This window comes from Micropterus dolomieu, linkage group LG01 (assembly GCF_021292245.1).
Source record: "Micropterus dolomieu isolate WLL.071019.BEF.003 ecotype Adirondacks linkage group LG01, ASM2129224v1, whole genome shotgun sequence".
Lineage (NCBI taxonomy): Eukaryota > Metazoa > Chordata > Actinopteri > Centrarchiformes > Centrarchidae > Micropterus > Micropterus dolomieu.
Genome location: NC_060150.1, coordinates 29,425,026 through 29,445,717, shown reverse-complemented (window position 1 = coordinate 29,445,717; position 20,692 = coordinate 29,425,026). Strand labels below are relative to the sequence as shown.

Here is a 20,692-nt window from a genome sequence, read left to right as displayed (position 1 = left end):
TTGGCTTGATTTGTGTGCCTATAGTTGAAATATGCCGTAAAGACGAGGGAAAAGAAGTGCCTTTTCTCTTTTTGGAAGCCTGTTGAGTATTCTTCCATAATATTAAAACAGTGTGGGAAAGCGATTCTGGTCGGGGTCCTCAGAGAAAGCCTAGATGCTATTTTAGTGATTTGTGTTCTTAATCACCCCTTGTGAAATACCAGCCTAAAATAAGCCCTACTTGGACTTTTCACTAACCATTCCAGACTTTCTTAATGACTGTAACTGTGCTCTGTTTAGACAGTCTATCCCATTGGGTCTGGGATCCACTCTGGAGCATTGCAAACTTCTTCTTGCTTCCAAAAAGTCCCTTTTATGGTTCTTTTACTGTGCCCATACTTAAAGCTCCTGTAATTCATCACAAGCACAAGACAACTAGCCTTCCTTACTTTAAAGTCGTCTCTTAAAGATCAAGTTGCTTTCATGGCTTGGGAGTCTGGTCTCTAAATTAAATTTTCCAAATATCTCTATTTAATCATACTGTACACGTATCTTGCTAACTAAGCTGCTTAACAGGATTTATTACATTACCTTAATTGTTTTGGGTGATCTTTGTTTAAAAGCACAGCTATTATCTTGGCATAAGTTGATTCAGTACTAGATCTTTGTCTTGTTACTACCCCTGGGATTAAAGTGCATTGCATGAAGAGGATTGTGACATATGGCAGGCCCATTTATCCCCACTGCCTGAGGAAACAAAACATGAAATCATATACTGTACAGAGCACCATCAGCATAAAACCTGTCTTTTGTCCACGCACAATGCATACAATAATGGCACACTGTATACAGGTGGCAAAACCATGTTGACGTGTCAAGTTTTATAGCCCAACTGCACTTGAAGATTTGTTAGTTGTTTTCAAGTCGTAACCCAAAGGAGCTCCCTCTCTGTGTCTGTCTCCTCCTCCTCCCTGTGGAAAGATTTGTGGTTATGGGTACTGTTTTTGCTGCGGCAGCTTTGTTCCAGGAGGCTGTCGATGTCTGCCACACAGTAAGATAAAGCTCTCGCACTACACGTGACGAGCCATGGATGAGGGGCTACCTGTTAGAAAGTTAGTACTGGATGCTTCTTACAGTTGAAGCTTGTTGTCCAACTGTAAAGTAATAGGGATACTGAAGACGGCATTATTCTTTACTATTGTTACACATAAATCAGAACAAAGATGGCAGATTTAACCAACATCCATTTGGTTGTGTGATTAGATGACCTCCCCTCGCACTTCTTGGATTAAGGCTTTAAGGAAACAAAGATGGCAAATTTATCCTCTGAATAAGCTTAAGTAGCCCTTGAATCTGTAGTCACTAGTCCTGCATTAGATTAAAGTCATCTAGAATTAGGCAGCATTCATTTCACATCCTGCACTATTATTAAAAATATATACTGTAGTGCTTTTCAGGACACTCAAAGACACTTTACGATAAAACCTGTACGTTAAGTAAGCCTACATTAAAATAGATTAAATGGGTGTAAATTTGTGTAAACAACAAACAAACAATAGATTTTAGACAAAATGTGTGGTGCAAATGATTGATCCACTTATACAGTCATTTGATTTAGATACATCCACTAGGGATGCAACATTTATGAACTGTCCTTATTGATTTTTGGCCATGTTTTGGGTTAATAACTCATTTACTATTAAGAGAGTTTTTTTGTGGTTGAAACCCTGATTTAAAAAATGTTCACAGACGATTTTTGCAGCTGAAGTTGAGTATAGTATATGAATCATAAATTAATTCAACTAAATTATATCAATCAACATCAATAAAACAAATGCCTACAGCCCGGATACTACTACTCTGGCTCTTCTTTTGCCTGTCGTTATTCAATAATATTATTTTTGTGGAAGAATAATTAGATAAATTAAATTAAGAGGACACTAAACATGCAATGCACTTAAAACAAATCAGAATCAGCTTTTATTGCCAGGTATGTTTACACATACGAGGAATTTGACTCAGGATTGTACATTGCTCACGATGTGCTTACTCATACAAAAACACAAAATCACAATAATAAAATAAAAACAGACACAGACTTCTGTGTAGACAACACAAATATACACACTACGAACAAAAACAATATAGACATATTTACAAATATTGCAGTGAGCAGAGTGCAAAGGATGCACACTGCAGGTGGCTGATTAGAGACATAGTTACTGGGTTATTGCACAAGAATTGTTCCTGACACCGTAAGTCAGAATCAGCTGTTCATCAGAGTGGGAAGAAACTATTCCTAAGTCTGTTGGTTTTGGCGTAAATAACCCCATTCTTAGATCAGCAAATGGGCAGTATATGGAAAAATCCCTATATCAAGAAGTAAAATAACCGAGTGCTCTGATATTTGTGTTTTGCTATTTAAAAGCATATCTGTGTGGTGAGAGAGCACCGTCTGTTCACTGTAACTGTGTGGTATAATTTGGTGACTAAGCTTAGCAAGGGGGAATTTGTAAAGAAGAGTCAGCCATAGTGAACTGGTTAGATTCTGCAGGTGATTATTTCAGTTTTAGCATGTCATCAAGGTAAGTAATGGGTTTTAGCTTGTTGTTGTCATTTGGAAAACCACTTGGCCATTTAAAGCAGCACAGGCACTAACTGTGTTAACCCAATACAATGCACAGGTATCCCAATTCACTGGTCTTTGAGTGGGATATTGGTAAATGGGTTTTAAATCTTAAAGGTAATATTACTGTAGAGTTGAAATGAATGTGTTACACTACATTGCGGTAGTAGAGAAGATTCCCTTAATTAAATAGAAGCAAGAAGTTTTAGCATTTTGTAACCATGGATTCATGGTTAATGCACAGAAACTACCAAGGATGTTTCCAGGTAACACTTCACAGCATTAAATATCTAATTTGTGATTTAGTACCTTGAAACAAAAGGGAATTCTTTGAACATAACTGAGGATACATTTATCCATTATAATGTGGAAATTACCAATTTTGACGTAATGCGATTTTAAAAGTATTACACTGATAGTAACCTATCAGCTTATCCATCCATCTATCGTCAACCACTTATCCTGCGTACGGGGACGCAGGAGGCTGGAGCCAATCCCAGCTGACATTGGGCGAAAGGCGGGGTACATCTTGGACAGGTTGCCAGTCCATCGCAGGGCCACACATAGACAAACAACCAGTCACACTCACACCTAAGGACAATTTAGGGTCGGAGAGAACCCACGCAGACACGGGGAGAACATGCAAACTCCAAACAGAAAGGCCAAGGCAACCGGGGGTTTTAGCCATTTAATGTCACCATATTACCATTCTGATCAATATATAGCACTGTTATAACTATTCTGTGTTAGGTTACCATATTGTTATCAAAATATTACTATAATGTCAATAAAAAGTTTTGCCTCGTTGTGTTTCCCAATTATTACCCTTTGGTTTGGGTCTTTTTTTCAGTCTAATATTATCTAGAAATACCCACTGGTAATACCTAACTATTACCTGGCAATTACTTAAGTAATTAATGTATTACTTAATTATTACCTCTTTATCATCAAACTATTTCCCTACTGTTACCACGTTACTACCGAGCTGTAATGTGAATTGCTACCAGTTTGGTATAGGAATGCAGTTGCTGTGCTCAGTGAAAGGAACAGAGGCCCTGTTTGATGTGGAGGTAAACAAACTGAGCGTGAAGCATAGCCAGGACCAATTGGGGTCTGCCCTGTCTTGTGAGACTCAAATTAGGTCCCACTGGAGTGTACAAAGGGCAGGGGAGGAAAGCGGAGCTATTGGGGTATGATTGAACTTGCCAAGCATACGTACAAGCAACAATACCCTTGTCTTTCTTGATTTAACTTCTCCAAACTGGTAATGGATTCTCAGAGCAAATAGTGTCTTTTCATCTAATCAATTGTTAGGACAGAATTTCTGAACTACAAAATCTGCATATTTCATAACAGGCAATGAATGGAGATGAGGCCCATAAATTGCTCTTTGGCATGAAAATGTTTAGTACCTTTAACAAGACTTGCAGATGTAGATCAGCATTGCCTCCACACCCCTGAATACCTTCACCCCCATGCAAGGCCTTTGTCTGCTCAAGCTGTTAATTGTACAACAGTGCCTTGTGCTCACGGATTGTTTTATTGGAACTGTTGAGATGATCCAACTTAACATACTATTGAAATGCTAGACGTTTTTGTCCCATTTACTTTTTTTATAATCAACATTGTTCCAGTTAAATGCATTAAAAAACCTCCCTTTATGCTGCCCAAAGTTGAGTGATACTTGGAATTAGAAAGTGTTTTTTTTTTTACTACATTTTACTAAATTAAATGCCTTGACAGTTAAGAGAGTACAATCATACAAAACCCATTCTCACCAAATTAGGATGCCTGTAAAGTTAAACAGTGTCCTCTTGTTCTTAATGCTGTGTTTGCCCCCCAACATCAGCCCCCTCACATCCTGGCTCTGCCCCATGACAGGTGTACTAAAGGGGCCCATCTTTGTACTTGTTGGACGGCTCTCCCAGCTCTCTGACCTGCTGATGTTCCTTTGCCTACATTACACAGCTTGGGGAGCAACTGTAGTCTCTTCAGCCTAATGCCGGACCAGTTTTGCTGCCAGCAAGAAGTTTTGCGGTGGGGGGATTTGCAGTTTCTCTTAGTTGGAAAGCATAGTTGGAATGCCAACCTTCAGAGCTTTGCATCAACAGTAGGGGGTGGTGGTGGTGGTGATGTGGGGGATATCTAGAGAGAAAGGTTGCCTGTCTTTCCTCACTGTGACAGACAGCTCCAAAGAGAAATGAAAGAGGGGGAAAAACAAATTCTTCACTCCACACAGGGTATCTCATTTATATGCGAAGGACTAAAGAGAGAAATATCCAAGGGCAAACTTGTCTGTTGACTAGAATAGATCTTGGAACATTTCACAATTCACCCTTGGATTTTAGGATCATTGTCAATTCCTTATCAGATCTGTATAACTGGAGTTTGCAACATGTGGTAATATCTTATGTTCCTCTCAAGTAGTCAAACTAAATGTCAGTTGTTTCCGAACTTCAGCCTTCATTGAGCATCACTTTTCCTTCACTTTTGGTTTCCTGAGCTAACAGCTAACAAGCCTGACAAAGGCAGTAGCCTGCAGAGTGGGAACATAAAAGCCCCCCACCTAGGTGGAAGGTGCTGTGTATGTAGCATAGGGCTCTTTTTTAAACGCCAGCTCTTTGTGCATGCAGTCATGGGAAAAAGAGCTTCAAAGGTGAAGCAACAGGGAATGAATCGGAATGAGCATAGAAGTCTGGGAAGGCAAAGTTCCCCTGCCTTTTACCAGCTGCATGTAATCTGCTAATCCGTAGAGTGGACCGCCGGTGGTCTGTCGACAGACGTGGACCAGGGCCACTGACCGCAGGAAGTATGTTTAGGAGGGGGAAATCAAGCCATGTGTAGGCCACCCATTGCAATGACCCTGCTCAAGTGTTAAAGGTTAAGTGGACCCATTTTGCAACCGCCTTATAGTCGGCAAATAGTTCAAATTTGTATTGAAAACGATTGGTTAGTTTTTAGCATTGTGCACAAATACCCTATTAATGGTGTGCTACTGGTGAGAGTGTTATGTGAAAGAATGTGGCATTTCACTTGGCCAATTATAGAAAAAAACATTTGAACAAAACAAAGGTTATTGAGTTGCACAGTGATTGATTATTAGACCCACGTTTTGTTGTTTGTCTTTTGAAGAAGGGGGCAAGTTTGAAAAGAGCCCCTTGAAAGCTAGCCTAACGCTTTTTTTCACTCACGATTTTGATGAATGCACAATTTCTTTGAAACAATTGCGACAACAGAGTCCTGGCTGGTTATTTAAGGGTAAGTAGCTAGAATGTCCAGCTATGGTCTGATTTGGTAGGACACATCGGGAGGTTTTGATTGACACTGGTCATGGCTGGCCTGTCCAACATCCTATTTATCCCTCTCTGCCATGAGCTGCTTCTATTTGATCACACATCTGCAGACTCAGTTGTGACATGTTTAATGATTTCACACTTGCTTTGTGGCAATAAGCACCCCTCCGTTCCCTAAAATGTTTTGAAGCATAAATAATACATTGCTCCCATGATTTTCAGTGCATGACTGAGCATAGCTAGGGTCAGAGCAAAAGGAATGTTGCCAAGTCATATTGTGTCAGGCCCTTGTGGAAGTTTTGTGCTTCAAAGAGTTAAGCCATTGATGTCAAGTCCTAAAAGTAAGGGCGTTTTCTTATGGTACACATCAACACAGAGCATCAGCATCTTTCTTGTATTATTTCTTGTATGGTAGTCTGTACATTATGTGAAAAGGTTTAGTATTACATAAAGTTTTCACATTAAATGCTTGAGTGTAAAAAAGTTTGTCTAACCACAAAACAACTTTTTCTTCTTATCTAATTATTCTTCTGTTTCAGTTTTAAGAGGTGTGTCAGTTTGGTTGCACAGGACTTTCTGCAAAAACCATTTGCACATACAGATGAGCATAGAGTCTTTAATAGCTCATAAGGAGAGTATGTTCTTGGTGTAGCCTTCTTTTTAGTAACATTGATTTGCAAAACAGTTTGGTATTGCACATATTACAAGTCAGAATAGAACAAGCTCTTTCCGAGTCTGTTAGATGCAGCTCTGTTGTGCTGTGTGTTAAAACTGGACAGGTACACAAATAAGCTTGACCGTGCAGGTTAACATCGGACCAGCATAAGGGCTTGCAATTTGGTGGTGTACCAAAGAAATTATTTCACATAAAAAACATTGTAGTGACCTGGCTAAGGGTTTCATGGCTCACCAATATTGTGTCCCCGTATACAGCGCTGACTAAATCAACAAATGTAACGTTCTTTATACATCAGATCCTCAGGACAAGATGTTCAAATGGGAGTCTATGCCCTTATGTTTGTATATTGTAGGTCCATAACATGGAATGTCGGAGAGTCTGTCGTCCAAAAAGGCATCAGAAAGTTTTGGTACTGAGGTGTCATCTCGATGGTGAATGATCTGACAATGTTTTCATTATGGATCCCCCTCCACCCCTCGCTCCTGCAACTCCCGTCCCTGCTCCCAAACAAGAGGCTGGAATGTTGGGTTTCCATGACGCTAATGAAGTAAAAACCTGGCAATGTGTTACTGGCAGCCTCTGAGCAGCTCCTGATCCGCGGCCTCCTTCTCATCAGGATCAGAGTCTGATCCCCCTGTAGCCTTCATTCACCATGGCTTATTATGCCCAGGAATGTCTCTCACTCTCTCCCTCTCTCATAACCCCCACTGAAGCAGGGAAGTGGGGTGCAGGGGTAAATTTGGGACATATCCCAAGGGAGAATACTACACCAAATAACACACAACCCCCCCATGCCCACCAAACTCCTCCCACCGATAACCATCACACATGGACAAAGACGCACACACACACGCACACACACACACACACTACAATCCTTCTTTCCTGTGAAAAGTGAAAAGCTGCGGTTGTGATTTATTGTTCCATAAATGCTTCATGTGGCAGGCCCATGAGGTGACCAGTCCCTCTGTTTGCTAGTGGCCCCAGGGACAAAAGTGAGTTTTCGGCACTCAAACAAGTCCTCACACGAAACTCAGTGGTCTTCCCTAGGGAAAACAGAATGATCTTCCCAGCAGTTTGTTTTTGTTTTTTATGCCAGTTTACAGATAGCTAATATTTGCTAATTGAAACACAAAATGTTCCTTTCCAAACTTCCTTTCCCGCCTTAAACATGACACAAAATACACTAGTTAGATGTTCCTTTAACCTGCCCTCCCTGGTGGGAACAAGTCTTCTTCTCTTTGTGTTTCCCCCAGAATGGCAGTTGAGGGGTTAAATAATCAGTCTCTGTACATTATCCAGTGTCCTGCTGGGCTGGTGGACGCAACCATAATGTCTTGCTAATTAGCCTCCATTTAGGATGGTCCAATAGGCCACACAACCGCCATTGAAGATTGAAGCCCATGCAGCTTTGCAAGGGAAGACCTTCTGTCTCGTGGGCATTCATGGTTTAGGATCGTTCTTAATAAACCTCAAGCTTACCCAGGCTTGATGCATCTAGGACTCAGGATTCAGTTACTCAGTTGATGAATGGGATGTATAGCCTATGTGGGGATGATTTAGGCCATTGTGTGTATTTTGTCATTGAAAGGATAATGTCCATAAATGGGATCTAAACTGACCAGGACCAATTAAGGGCTTAAGAGTTGAAGCGGCTCATTGTAAACTTTGACCCTTATCAAATTATTGTTTGTTGGGATCCCTGTATAAGGTTGTGAGAGATAAGGTCTTTGGGAAGACTGGGTTCTGTAAATGATAAACACTGGAAAAATATTATGTCAAAGGAAAATATGATCGCCTATTTAACATTTTGAGTCTAAGGTACTAGGAACTTATTCAGATGTTGTTTTTAGCATTAACTCCAAATAATCTACAAGATGTGTGCCTTTTCTTTCAAGGCAGAATTCCTGTTGAGTGTTTTTATTTTGTAAATTTGATCCAGTGGAAATGGGAAAACACCATTCAAAAGATTTGGGATGGGGACTGAATACAAGAGTACATGTCATACCACTGTGAAATCATGTTTTTTCTTTACTCATTGTATACAGTCATTTACAATGACATAGTAATCCAGGCTACTAACAAAGAGAATGACCTTCTCTGTACGCCCATGTGCATTTATTGTATAGAAGTATTGAGTCTCACTTTAATGTGTGGTTGTGCCAGAAGCACACCGCTGGCCCTTTTCCTGCCTCGTGGGGAGCTGGGCAGCTGAAACAAAAGGACGAGAGGCTTTCATCATCAAAAACCACTAGGTCCTTGGCACTAGAAGAAGCTGGGCATGACATCTGATGAAGATGGATGAAGGTGGTTGCTATAGTGAAGGATAGGACTCTCCAGGTCCTGTGGAGTAATTTTTGGTGAGTTGGAAGCAACAGGGCATGTTGGCATGGAGTAGTTCATTTGGTAGCGGAACAGTCTGTGATTTGCACTTGTCTTGTAATAATTTTGGTGGTTTTTAAGCGGTCTGTTTGCCAAGATAATGTTTTTGTGTGTGAATCTTTAGCAAGTGCTTGATGCTCACCTGAAATTACCTATTGACCTTCCTGCAGTGTTATTGCACCTTACCCAATCTCTCTAGACCTTTTGGGTTCATATTAAGAGGCCCATTGTCGATTTGCAGGGTGTGCTGATTGGCTGCATTTAAGTTGTCAGTAAAGCAGCAGCATGCACGACCATTTGGCACATGACTTGGCATATGACTGCTGTGTCTTATTCATTGTGGCCTATGAATGCTGCTAGAGTCCTATGAGAAAGCTTGAAACATACATTAGACAAAAAAACGCATACAAACACATAGACTTCGTGTGGTAATCTAGCTTTATTGGACAGGAAGAAAGTGACTTTTGTTGCACATTTTGGTATTTTTTCAGTGTGTCAAACTGGTTGTTTGATTATTGTTGTGACCTGTTGGTCAATGTGAACTTGTCACCTGCTGGTCAGTTGGCTGGATTTCCGGGTCAGGCCTCAGCTAGCATTGTCATGGCGGCCACACAGACCCAGCATTATTAGCCCCGCTGGCGGCACTATTTGTCCCACTCCAAAAAAGAGGGCTAATGAATAAAAGAAAAAATGGGAGACAGCTAAAGTCTTTCTGATCCCCCCTTCCATGAAGGGGTAATCCGGGGGTGATCGTCAGCACAAAATGTGGCTTTGACTGCCTGCATCCATTCTTTGCGTGTGTGTGTGAGTGTGTGTGTGTTAACCTGTATACTAGGAAGTTACAGAAAGATCTGACCAAGAATAAACATATTTATACACGTGACTAGGATAATCACATTTGAAGCATGAAATGAAAACAAGTCAAGCAGCCTACTATGTGTATATTGTAATTACAGCCTAGGACTGGAACCTATTTCAGTCACAATGCCAATTGTGTGTGTGTGTGTGTGTGTGTGTGTGTGGGAGAGGGAGAGAGAGAGGAGCAGAGCGATGCCTTCCTGCTGTCCTTCACTTCCCCAATTCCCAATGTATCAGTCATCATTGGGAAAGCAACCCATGGTAGCTGTGTCAGAATCCTGTCACATGTAGTACTGAGTGTGTTTCCAATAAGTAGTAAAAAAAAACACCTTAACTGTAGATCATGTACTCATTGACATTGTTTCATTCATGACCTCATTCTTCAACAATGCCAAGAACACATTATCAAGGTTACTTGATAGAAAAGTACATTGTGCCCCTTTTGTAAATGGTGGTGACTCACTGTTGGTAAAGTCACATTTAGTACACAGAACCACATACTTGACATGCCATGTTTTCTTTGGTTAATTGACTAGCTAACTGTTAACTGCAGAGAGAGCACAGTGAGTCATGTTTATTTATGCACTTGGCTTGGCAGTTTAGTACTATTTTGGATCTAAGTGTAGGTTTGTGTCTAATCCATCTGCCATCTCTGTTGCCATCTAGTTGCCTGGACAGACCATTGATTACTACAGTGTTGACTAGAACTGCTGCGAATGGAGGGCAGTAGTCTGACATGGCTGCCATGGTCACTCTTTCAACCAACAAAGCTGGAATGTCATGTACTAATCCTGTTTCCAATGAGGTTGCACCGTTCATTTAAAGCAGGCCAATTTTAAAGTAGCTGGGTTCTAAGTCCAGTCTGCTCAGGTTTAGTGGCACATGATTAAGCTTCATTGTTTCCTGAATTGAATACACAATTCATAGCATAAAGTAGTACCTTGAAAGCTTATTAAAGCCTCTACATAGCATGATGTATAGCAGGGGTTTTCAAAGTCCAAGACTGAGGGCCTCCCCTCTGACAAAGCTTTGAAAAGGTGCCCCTGCACCCACTCCCTTACTGTAAAGTTTTGCTGAATTCCTAGATTCCTATGGGAACATGATTATGTTATTTGATCCTATAAGCACTCAACAATCGAGCCAGGATAGCCTAATAATGCTTCAGACTGCACAAAATACATATAAAAATGTTTGTTGTAAGTAGGGCTGAAACCATTCATCGATAAAATCGATTAATAAAATGCTTCGACACAAATTCTTTGCATCGATGCTTCGTTTAATCCATTTAACTATATACCACAGTGTTTCGCACGGACATTTATTACCGTTGCACATTGCGCTTACCTGTGTGAACACGACGTGATTATTATGGAGCTGTTTGCAAAGTGGAGGAAGAGAGAGAAAATAGCAAGGGACAAAGAAGAAAGTGTCCAAAGTATGGGATTATTTCAAGCTAAAGAAAACAACAACTCTGTAATGTTGCCGTCCGTCCACCGTAAAACTAAACTTATGTCACCTTGGCAACAGCACGACGGCAGCTGGAAAAAAAGCCACAGTTTTCTGCCAGCGGACCACAGACAAGGTAACAGCAACTTTAGCATTTAACTGAAATCACGATTGATTGTTGAGTTGAAGCCAAAGTAAGCCGCAGACCTCAGCTGAAAATGTACACGTGCGTTTGTTGTTCTACTTTTTGGGACGTGAGTTGTAACATCACAGTCATTTGTTAACTGGGTGTCGGGGAGCTGCACCTTTTAACTCACCTCCAGCTCTCTCTGTAGCTCAGACAATCCCTGCTACCTGCGTATGCTAATCCGTCCTTTCACCCATATTCTTTGTCTTTATTATCGCTATCTTTATAATAACAAACAGCTGTTTCGTGTGCAGGATCGCTCATTTCCCGTTTCACATTTCACATGCGTTTTCTTGACAAAAACTGGTTTGGAGACCAGTGTCTGGTGACACAGCCGCTGTCAGCTCCTGTAGTGTGTGTGTATGTGTGTGTGACCCGCTGTCACCCATCAGTCACGTAAGTGTGAACGCCACAACAACTTCAAGACTCCCGTCACATGACTGCAAGTTGTGTAGTGTGAACGGCACGGCCATCGGCTGACGCTGAAAGTCATATAGACTGCATGAGCCTTTAGTATAACTTGTATAGCGCTCGGGTGATGTTTGTGTTTGTAAAGCAGTTGTCTGGTTGTTGTTCTGATTTTTGCTGTATGACACACTATGAATTTCGGAAAGGACCAATAAATATTTATCACCTATAAACGTGCACAGCTGATCCCGTTACGGTGGGGGGGTGCCGCCGCCAAGCAAAAGTACTGTACTTCTTAAATGACACATCGATGAATCGTTGAAATAATCTATCGAAGCTTCAAATACTAAAAAGTTAGCTGCAGCCCTAGTTGTAAGGCATTTAATGGTTTCTGACTCTGGCAATGTGGGAATAGCAATAGAATTCTCCAAAACTACTGTATCTCTGAACTTTCTAATCTCTATAACCAAATCACACACATTCAGGCTATTATCTGATTGGTCAAAGGTTAATGGATAATATAGTAGCTGTCAATGAGATCCAGTAGACTATGTTTGGCAATGTTTAACTGCCTTTACCAATGCCATCATGTTAAATGTGTTTGTAACTTTCCAGAGCACCAGGACTGCCTCCATCAGGCTGCCCACGAGCGTCTCGGGGAGCTGCTGCGAGTCCTGAAGGCCATTATCAGCAAACACCAGAGTCTCAACTCGGTGGACATCCTCAGTACAGCTGGAACCGTCATCGCCACGGTCAAAGGTGAGCTATGATGACCAGATATTTAAACGCACATGTACACACAACTCACAGCTTTCCTGTAAAACATACCAGCTACTCCTCCAATCGTCCTTTGGTCTGCTTTCTGTCTCTGCTTATCTAATCCCCCCCCCCCCTTCACACTTGACAGTTTTATCTACTGGACATCCACTATTACTGTGTCCTCTCTCTCACACTGTCTTCTCAAGTCTTAAGAAGAACTTCCCAGGGAATGTTTCTGAATAGTTTTCTTATAGCTTCAAAGCAACACAGCTCTTCAGAAGTCATCCAAGTGCTTAGAATGCAGCAGCATGTGTTTAAAACCCCATACAGAGGGTAAGAAAATAATATTTGGGAGTCAGATACCTGATTCAAGAGGCAGGGAGAAGCGGGTGTCCTTTGTGCTTTGTCTGCCAGTCCAGAGGGAACTACACTGAGGAATCCTATTCAATCTCTCACTCTCTGAGATTATGATCTGGCGTGCAGGTCAGTTCTTAACTTGGCCGCCTCACAAGAATCCCTTGAGTATACCTCTTCTCAATTTGCATTGCAAAGAGGGCCGTAGAGGGGCTGCACAGCTTTTTTTGTAAGCTTTCACTTAATAAGGAATGGTGAAGTGAACAAAGCCAGAGAAGGCTCTGCATATGAATGTAGCTTACCTTCACTGAGATATTTGGAATGAGTCCACACACATGGGTGTGTGCATGTGTTAGCCATAACAATTATTAGGTGCATGCAACTCAACTCTTTCATGCAGTAACTTGACTATTTGTGTGGCATTCAAACATGCTGATGCACAATAGAGGCACACAGAGTAGCACCTTTTCTTTAAGGAAGCCTTAGAATTGTCCGCTTAAATGTTGTTCTATAGAGGCATTTAATTTAGGCTTTTTTTTATCTGAAATGTTCCGCTGTCTTATCTTATTTAATAGGGACAAGTTTATATGACATGTGTTAGTGATATCTCTGTACAAGTGCATTTGATAAATAGCAAATAGATAACAGATTTAGCATTTACAGTAGCTGTTATTATCTTGTTTTATGTGCAGTGAAGCAAGCCACAACGTCTTTTCTGCCACTAGGTGGCCAGAATTGCTCACTTCTTGACTCACACATTGACAAAGTGGTATCAGCTGCACACCAATATTTCTCCTGACCTAATCTCAAAGCTGTTGATGTTACACAACATGAAAATGTAAAATTTTGTTCTACTACTATTTATGGAGTTCTGTCTGTTTTAATGTTTAAAAAATTTAAAAGATTACTGTTTGCTTGTAGATATGAAAAATACTGTGAATTATGTATTGTATTGCATTTCTACTTCATTACACTCTAAGGTACACTGTGACACTAGATCAAATAGTTGTTCATACAGAGTTTTGTCACTCTCTCCATGTTATGAAACTTCATATCCAGTCGTGTACAGAGTTGGTACACCTTCACATGATTCTTTATTGGAAGAAACACTTTTCCTAGACCTGAGTTCTGCGTAGGACTTTGCAGCTGACGAGTGTTTCGACAGTGTTGTGCTTTTCCAGTGAAACAATACCATTTTTCCCCGATGATGTAACTTCCACGTTTGGACCACTGGTTGGGGCCTGAGCGAGTACTGGCATTGTATTCCAGCAAGCCTCAGGATGTCCTGTTGGGGGTAGGGGTTAGACAGAGCAGGAGGAGATGTAACAGCATAAGAGAGTTGTGTGATTTGAATGGTGTTGGCTACAGTAGCTGGGCTGGAGTTGAAAGAAGCTCTCAGGCCCCATGTACATTGGACCCAGTCAAAATCCTTTTTTGCACCCTTCCGACAGAGCCGTAACACTTCCTGTGCCTGGAGTTTTTACGTTGGATTTATTTCTATGTCAAATGTTCCTTTTGCTGGATAGAGGAACATATTATTGGACCCCCTAAAGAGCAGTATCTTCTTCAGTGAGTGACATGTTTAGGTTCTTTGGACAGTTACTGGGCATGATCGAGACAACTTATTTCTGATAAACAGGAGAAAAGATAAACAAATGCTTGAGGTGGGTAATTGGTTGTTTTACCATTTGTAGCACAGTATACTTCTCTGACAACGCTTTCAAAAAGACCTGGATGCGATGCCCATTAGCTACCAAGGAAGCATCTTACTATTTTGTAGGCATTGGTGGGTGCTTCTCAGTCTTCGTTATGTGGCACACAAATGGAAAGGCCTGGTTAAAGAGTTAGTGAGAAAACATTTTGAAACAGTTTTTTTTTTTTTTTTAAATGGTTGAGAAAAGATTGCTTCAAAAACGAGTTTGGGCTGTTCCACAGTTGTGGTTCATCCATAAGTCTCTTCTTCTATTTCTGCTACAGAGACAAGATCCTCAACATAAACTTTCAAAACAAAGTCACTAGATAAAGCTCAGTAACCGAAGACTGGAGGTTTTCTATTTAAAATGTCTACTCCATTTGGGTCTTTGAACTCTAGAAATCTCCATTGTTCTAATGGAAAGGAAAGACTGAGGAAATCATGGAGACAGCAAAGTGGTCAGTGACATCACTGATTTATTGCTTGGTGTTTGGTCTCATTTTCTGAGCATCTCCTAGTTTATTTTCTCTCTCCTCAGTCAGGACAGGAAGTTTATTGTGAAGACTGATTACAGCTGTATTTAAACTGGTGTTTTTCCTCTATTCTGTCCTCAGTCATCACTGTGTTTAGATGTACAGCAGGAAACTACTGCCTATCCAGATTACAGCTAAATATATACACTTGCAGTCTTTGCTTATCTTTTCTTATTTAGGGTACAAAGTTGTTTTTGGATGCCTCTGAGGGACCTTTCAGTTTTAAAATGTCTGCACTTTTGAGATATGAAGTGAACAGTTCCTTAGCTCTGTGTGATGTGAGGAGTACAGCATGACTCAAAGAGATTTTCATTGACTCCATACTTGACGTCATGCACAGGATGATGAATCATGCCATGGGATGCATGCCTTAAACACAGCAATATCAATGGCGCCAATGCAGGATGTCTTCAGTATGCAGGATTTAGGTTTGCTACTCAAGCTTGACTTAATCCTACTTCATCACAATTTGACAGGGGTAAACTTTAAGGAGGTGAACGAAGAGAACAAACAGAAGCTTTTTGGAGAGATCTACACCGCTATCGACACATTGGCATTCACCTTTGGCAATGTGTAAGTATGTCATCACTGTGATTGCAATCCTCATGGCTCATTTCACTTTTGTGTGCTTTTTTACTCCATCAAACTGCAGGTAAGTTGACTGTACTGTACTGTTCTTAATCAAGGCCAGGTTTTTATTAGGCCCATTAAGTAAAAAAACACATTTTCAACAATAAAGTGCAAGACAGAATAAAATGGTACCATGACAGCAGAAATGAAGAATTAACAATAGTCACAAAAAACAGTAGGGATAATGTGGAAAATGATAAAAGTGAGCCTAAAAATTGCAAATAAAAAAGGAGAATAGATCTAGAACTAGATAAGAAAGAATCATTACAAATATTTCTGTGTACCCTGGTAACAATATGTTAGGTTTTTACATTTCAACATTAAGGAGGCACTCCAGCATTTTTACACAATCATGTGCTGTTTTAAAAAAAAAAATAATAAATTAATAATTTTATTATAGTAATAATTGTTTTTTGGGCTTTCAATAATGGCTATTTTCAAGTGTTTTGGGCTTAAAACCTGTTTAAACATTTTAAACAGAAATCTTAGGGAAAAAAGCGGGCATTTAGGAGGCAGGGAAGATCTAATATAAGACACTATTGAGTTGCCTTATGGAACTGTAGGATCCCATGTGTTTTGAGCTTGACCAATGCTACAGGTAAAGTAAGAATATCCCCGCCACTGCTGCATCTGTCTTTTACAAGTTCTCCCAGCTTCATAGAAACCCAAAACTAAAACATTAGAATACTCCTTTAAACTAAAACAACAAGATGATTTGAGTTAGGCCTATGTTTTAAATTCCTTCATATGCTTTCTCTGATCAATTTCACCCTTTCCCAACCCAGTCTGTTGATTTGTGTTTTCCCTCAGAGTGTCTGACTTCCTTATGGGAGATGTAGAGAATGGATCAGTGTTGGGGCTCCCCCTGACTAAGAGGAGCAGGGTAAGAAAAGTACAGTGTATAAAATGTGTAGTTCTGTTTATCACTCACGAATAAATGGCCTAATTAATTCAGCAGTGAGGAATCAAATTGGCACTTGCCATCAGAACTGTAGTTAGCACTTCACATAACCCCATTCTTAAACACACATTTATCAATAGTTCATTGACGTTCATGAACGGCAGGATGTGGCCTACTGCCCTTCAATTGTCAAGCAAATGATAAAAAATGACCCAGTAGAGTTCAGGGGATGCATGTTACCGAAATGGCCTCTGCAAATGATGAATTGATGCTATGTATTGTTGTTTTCCTGCAGTAAAGTCATAACTGCTCTAAAGAGGAAGTAAGGTTCTGATAAGCCTCGTTTTAGGCATGTTAGCAGAGTGTACAATGCTTTAAGTAGGAAATTCATCCTCCTCATTGTAGATTTTTTTTTTTTGGTCATCTTTTCTGTTTTTTAGTCTTTTGAGAACCTCTCTGTGGAATCTGGAGGATCCGGTCCCGAGAAAGATGATCCGCCAGGTAAGAAGGGATCTCTATAACACACAGCTACTGTACTCTGGTGCTGCTCTGTGAAGTGTGGGGAGAAACTTATCCTGGCAAATGTGTTGGATAAAAGCTTATTTATAAATCGGTCTTGAGCTGACCCATTGTTGCTGCTTTGTCATTTGGGGTTATGGTTGTGCTGTGTCACTGCCATTGGAGTGTTTGTGTGTGGTTGTGTGGGGCTAGCTCTCAAGTCTTGATGATCAGTCGCCTTAACCACTTATTAATATATCCAGTAGTCGGTCTCCTGTCAGCATTACTTATCTTCAAATGGTATTAGCTCATATCACGCTCACCCAAGGTCAGTGTGGGCTTTTCTCTCTGACTCACAGTCACAGATGTTGCTAGCTTAAACACACATGTAGTACAGGTCGCTGGCTGTCATGTTTAAGCCCATCTTCTATAACATCCCTCACGGGATTCCGGTGGTTTTCACAGAGCTATCTCCACCAGTTCGGCCAGAAGAGGTGGACAAGACGCTGCAGCGGCAGGACAGCGGGCTGGAGTCAGCTTTGCTCTATGCCAAGGCCTGGTCCAAATACACCAAAGAGCTGCTGGCATGGGTGGAGAAGCGTCTCAGTGTGGGTGAGTTAGAGGACAGGTGGAGGGATAAATACAAGAGTATTTCTGAAGTGTAGGGAGGCAGCAGCTAAGTAGCACCTCTCACAAGTCCATAAGTCAGCTGTCGTGTTCTAGTGCTATTGACCATGTACTTAAGTATGTAATTAAGTACTAAAGTTAAGTGTAGCTAGTCATGTCAGGGTATCTTTTATAAGATGTTTTGATGTACATGTCATGTATATTTAAGGTCTTAAAAAGCAATATCTTAAACACTACAGTAATGGTAATTAGAGAGTTTCATTGCTGTGGCAAGATCCCCTCCACAAATGTTTTAAGACACTTAAAAATGCGGGGTGGTGATGGCGCAACGGATAAGACCCGATGGTGACCCATCCACCATTGTCTCCCTGAGCAAGACACTTAACCCCTTGTTGCTCCAGAGGTGTGCGGCCTCTGACATAAATAGCAATTCTAAGTCGCTTTGAATAAATAAAATGAATAAATGTAATTTGGTGTTTGTTATGGTTTCCCTACCCCAGAAAAGTCAAATTACTGGTTAAGAATTCTTAAAGTTGTATCTTTAAAAATTAAGAATCTATAATTTAGCAATGTTTTTTCAGAAGTTTAACTACTTGACACAAAATTCTCCTACTTTACTGAGAAGTCCGTCTTCACTGTACGCGCACTGGAGTCCTTCCACATCACACTTAGAAGAAGTTGGCCTCGAAGCTACAGGTGCTGGTCATATAATTAGAATATCATCAAAAAGTTGATTTATTTCAGTAATTCCATTCAAAAAGTGAAACTTGATATTATATTCATTCATTATATCGAATGTTAATTTCATTTAATTGTGATGATTAAAACTGACAACTAATGAAAATCCCAAATTCAGTATCTCCGAAAATTAGAATATTAAGACCAATACAAAAAAAGGATTTTTAGAAATGTTGGCCAACTGAAAAGTATGAGTATGTACAGCACTCAATACTTAGTTGGAGCTCCTTTTGCCTGAATTACTGCAGCAATGCAGCGTGGCATGGAGTCCATCAGTCTGTAGCACTGCTCAGGTGTTATGAGAGCCCAGGTTGCTCTGATTGTGGCCTTCAGCTCTTCTGCATTGTTGGGTCTGGCATCTTCCTCTTCACAATACCCCATAGATTTTCTATAGGGTTAAGGTCAGGCGAGTTTACTGGCCAATTAAGAACAGGGATACCATGGTCCTTAAACCAGGTACTGGTAGCTTTGGCACTGTGTGCAGGTGCCAGGTCCGGTTGGAAAATGAAATCTGCATCTCCATAAAGTTGGTCAGCAGCAGGAAGCATGAAGTGCTCTAAAACTTCCTGGTAGACGGCTGCGTTGACCTTGGACCTCAGAAAACAGTGGACCAACACCAGCAGATGACATGGCACCCCAAACCATCACTGACTGTGGAAACTTCCCACTGGACTTCAAGCGACGTGGATTCTGTGCCTCTCCTCTTCCTCCAGACTCTGGGACCTTGATTTCCAAAGGAAATGCAAAATTTACTTTCATCAGAGAACATAACTTTGGACCACTCAGCAGCAGTCCAGTCCTTTTAGTCTTTAGCCCAGGCGAGACGCTTCTGACGCTGCGTCTTGTTCAAGAGTGGCTTGACACAAGGAATGCGACAGCTGAAACCCATGTCTTGCATACGTCTGTGCGTGGTGGTTCTTGAAGCACTGACTCCAGCTGCAGTCCACTCTTTGTGAATCTCCCCCACATTTTTGAATGGGTTTTTTTTCCACAATCTTCTCCAGGGTGCAGTTATCCCTATTGCTTGTACACTTTTTTCTACCACATCTTTTCCTTCCCTTCACCTCTCTATTAATGTGCTTGGACACAGAGCTCTGTGAACAGCCAGCCTCTTTAGCAATTACCTTTTGTGTCTTGCCCTCCTTGTGCAAGGTGTCAATGGCCGTCTTTTGGACAGCTGTCAAGTCAGCAGTCTTCCCCATGATTGTGTAGCCTACAGAACTAGACTGTAAGACCATTTAAAGGCCTTTGCAGGTGTTTTGAGTTAATTAGCTGATTAGAGTGTGGCACCAGGTGTCTTCAATATTGAACCGTTTCACAATATTCTAATTTTCTGAGATACTGATTTTGGGGTTTTCATTAGTTGTCAGTTATAATCATCAAAATTAAAAGGAATGAACATTTGATATAATGAATGAATATAATATCAAGTTTCACTTTTTGAATGGAATTACTGAAATAAATCAACTTTTTGATGATATTCTAATTATATGACCAGCACCTGTAGCTTCGAGGCCAACTTCTTCTAAGTGTGATGTGGAAGGACTCCAGTGCGCGTATATCAGTATATCGTATATCAGTCTGTGTGGAATGAATGAATATAATATCAAAGTTTCACTTTTTGAATGGAATTACTGAAAAAAATCAACGTTTTGGTGATATTCTAATTATATGACCAGCACCTGTAATTGTGATGTCACAAAATCCTACTTGCACGTTCACGCATCAAACTGTGCTTTAAGGTGAGCACAGAGAAACTGCCCTCCTTTTGCAGGTGAATATGAAAACAGCATTCTAGTGTCAAACTCTGCACAGACATCAGTCTGCACAGTGAAGCTCAAACATCCAAGTGAACTGACAATAAGCAAAACACATTTTAATGGAGGACGGCTTTAGTTTTCACTGATAGCTATCTGAAGCAGAGTTTGAAAATAAGACGAAAAAAAAAGAATTACCAAGAAATACACTACCATTAGACTGGCAGTTGTCTTAATTTACATTATTGAACTTTGTCTATGAAGATTCTCAGTCATCCAGGTCATAGTTATCCAACGAAGGTTAAAATCAAGGGCAACTGGACTTGGCTGAAGATACAGTTCTC

General features: G+C 40.7%; 1 protein-coding gene across 2 annotated transcripts in view; it reads left to right on the top strand.

Annotated features, from left to right (window-relative positions):
• arhgap29a (Rho GTPase activating protein 29a) overlaps window positions 1-20,692 on the top strand; it is a 42,157-nt gene that overhangs the window by 5,787 nt on the left and 15,678 nt on the right. Inside the window, exons 3-7 of one of the 2 annotated variants that reach the window (XM_046063938.1) lie at window positions 12,474-12,617; window positions 15,674-15,770; window positions 16,638-16,710; window positions 17,169-17,229; window positions 17,692-17,838. In XM_046063938.1, coding sequence (XP_045919894.1) covers window positions 12,474-12,617; window positions 15,674-15,770; window positions 16,638-16,710; window positions 17,169-17,229; window positions 17,692-17,838 — 522 coding nt within the window. Of the gene's footprint in view, window positions 1-12,473; window positions 12,618-14,364; window positions 14,636-15,673; window positions 15,771-16,637; window positions 16,711-17,168; window positions 17,230-17,691; window positions 17,839-20,692 lie in introns of those variants that run through there. The other variant, XM_046063942.1, reaches the window with a different exon arrangement.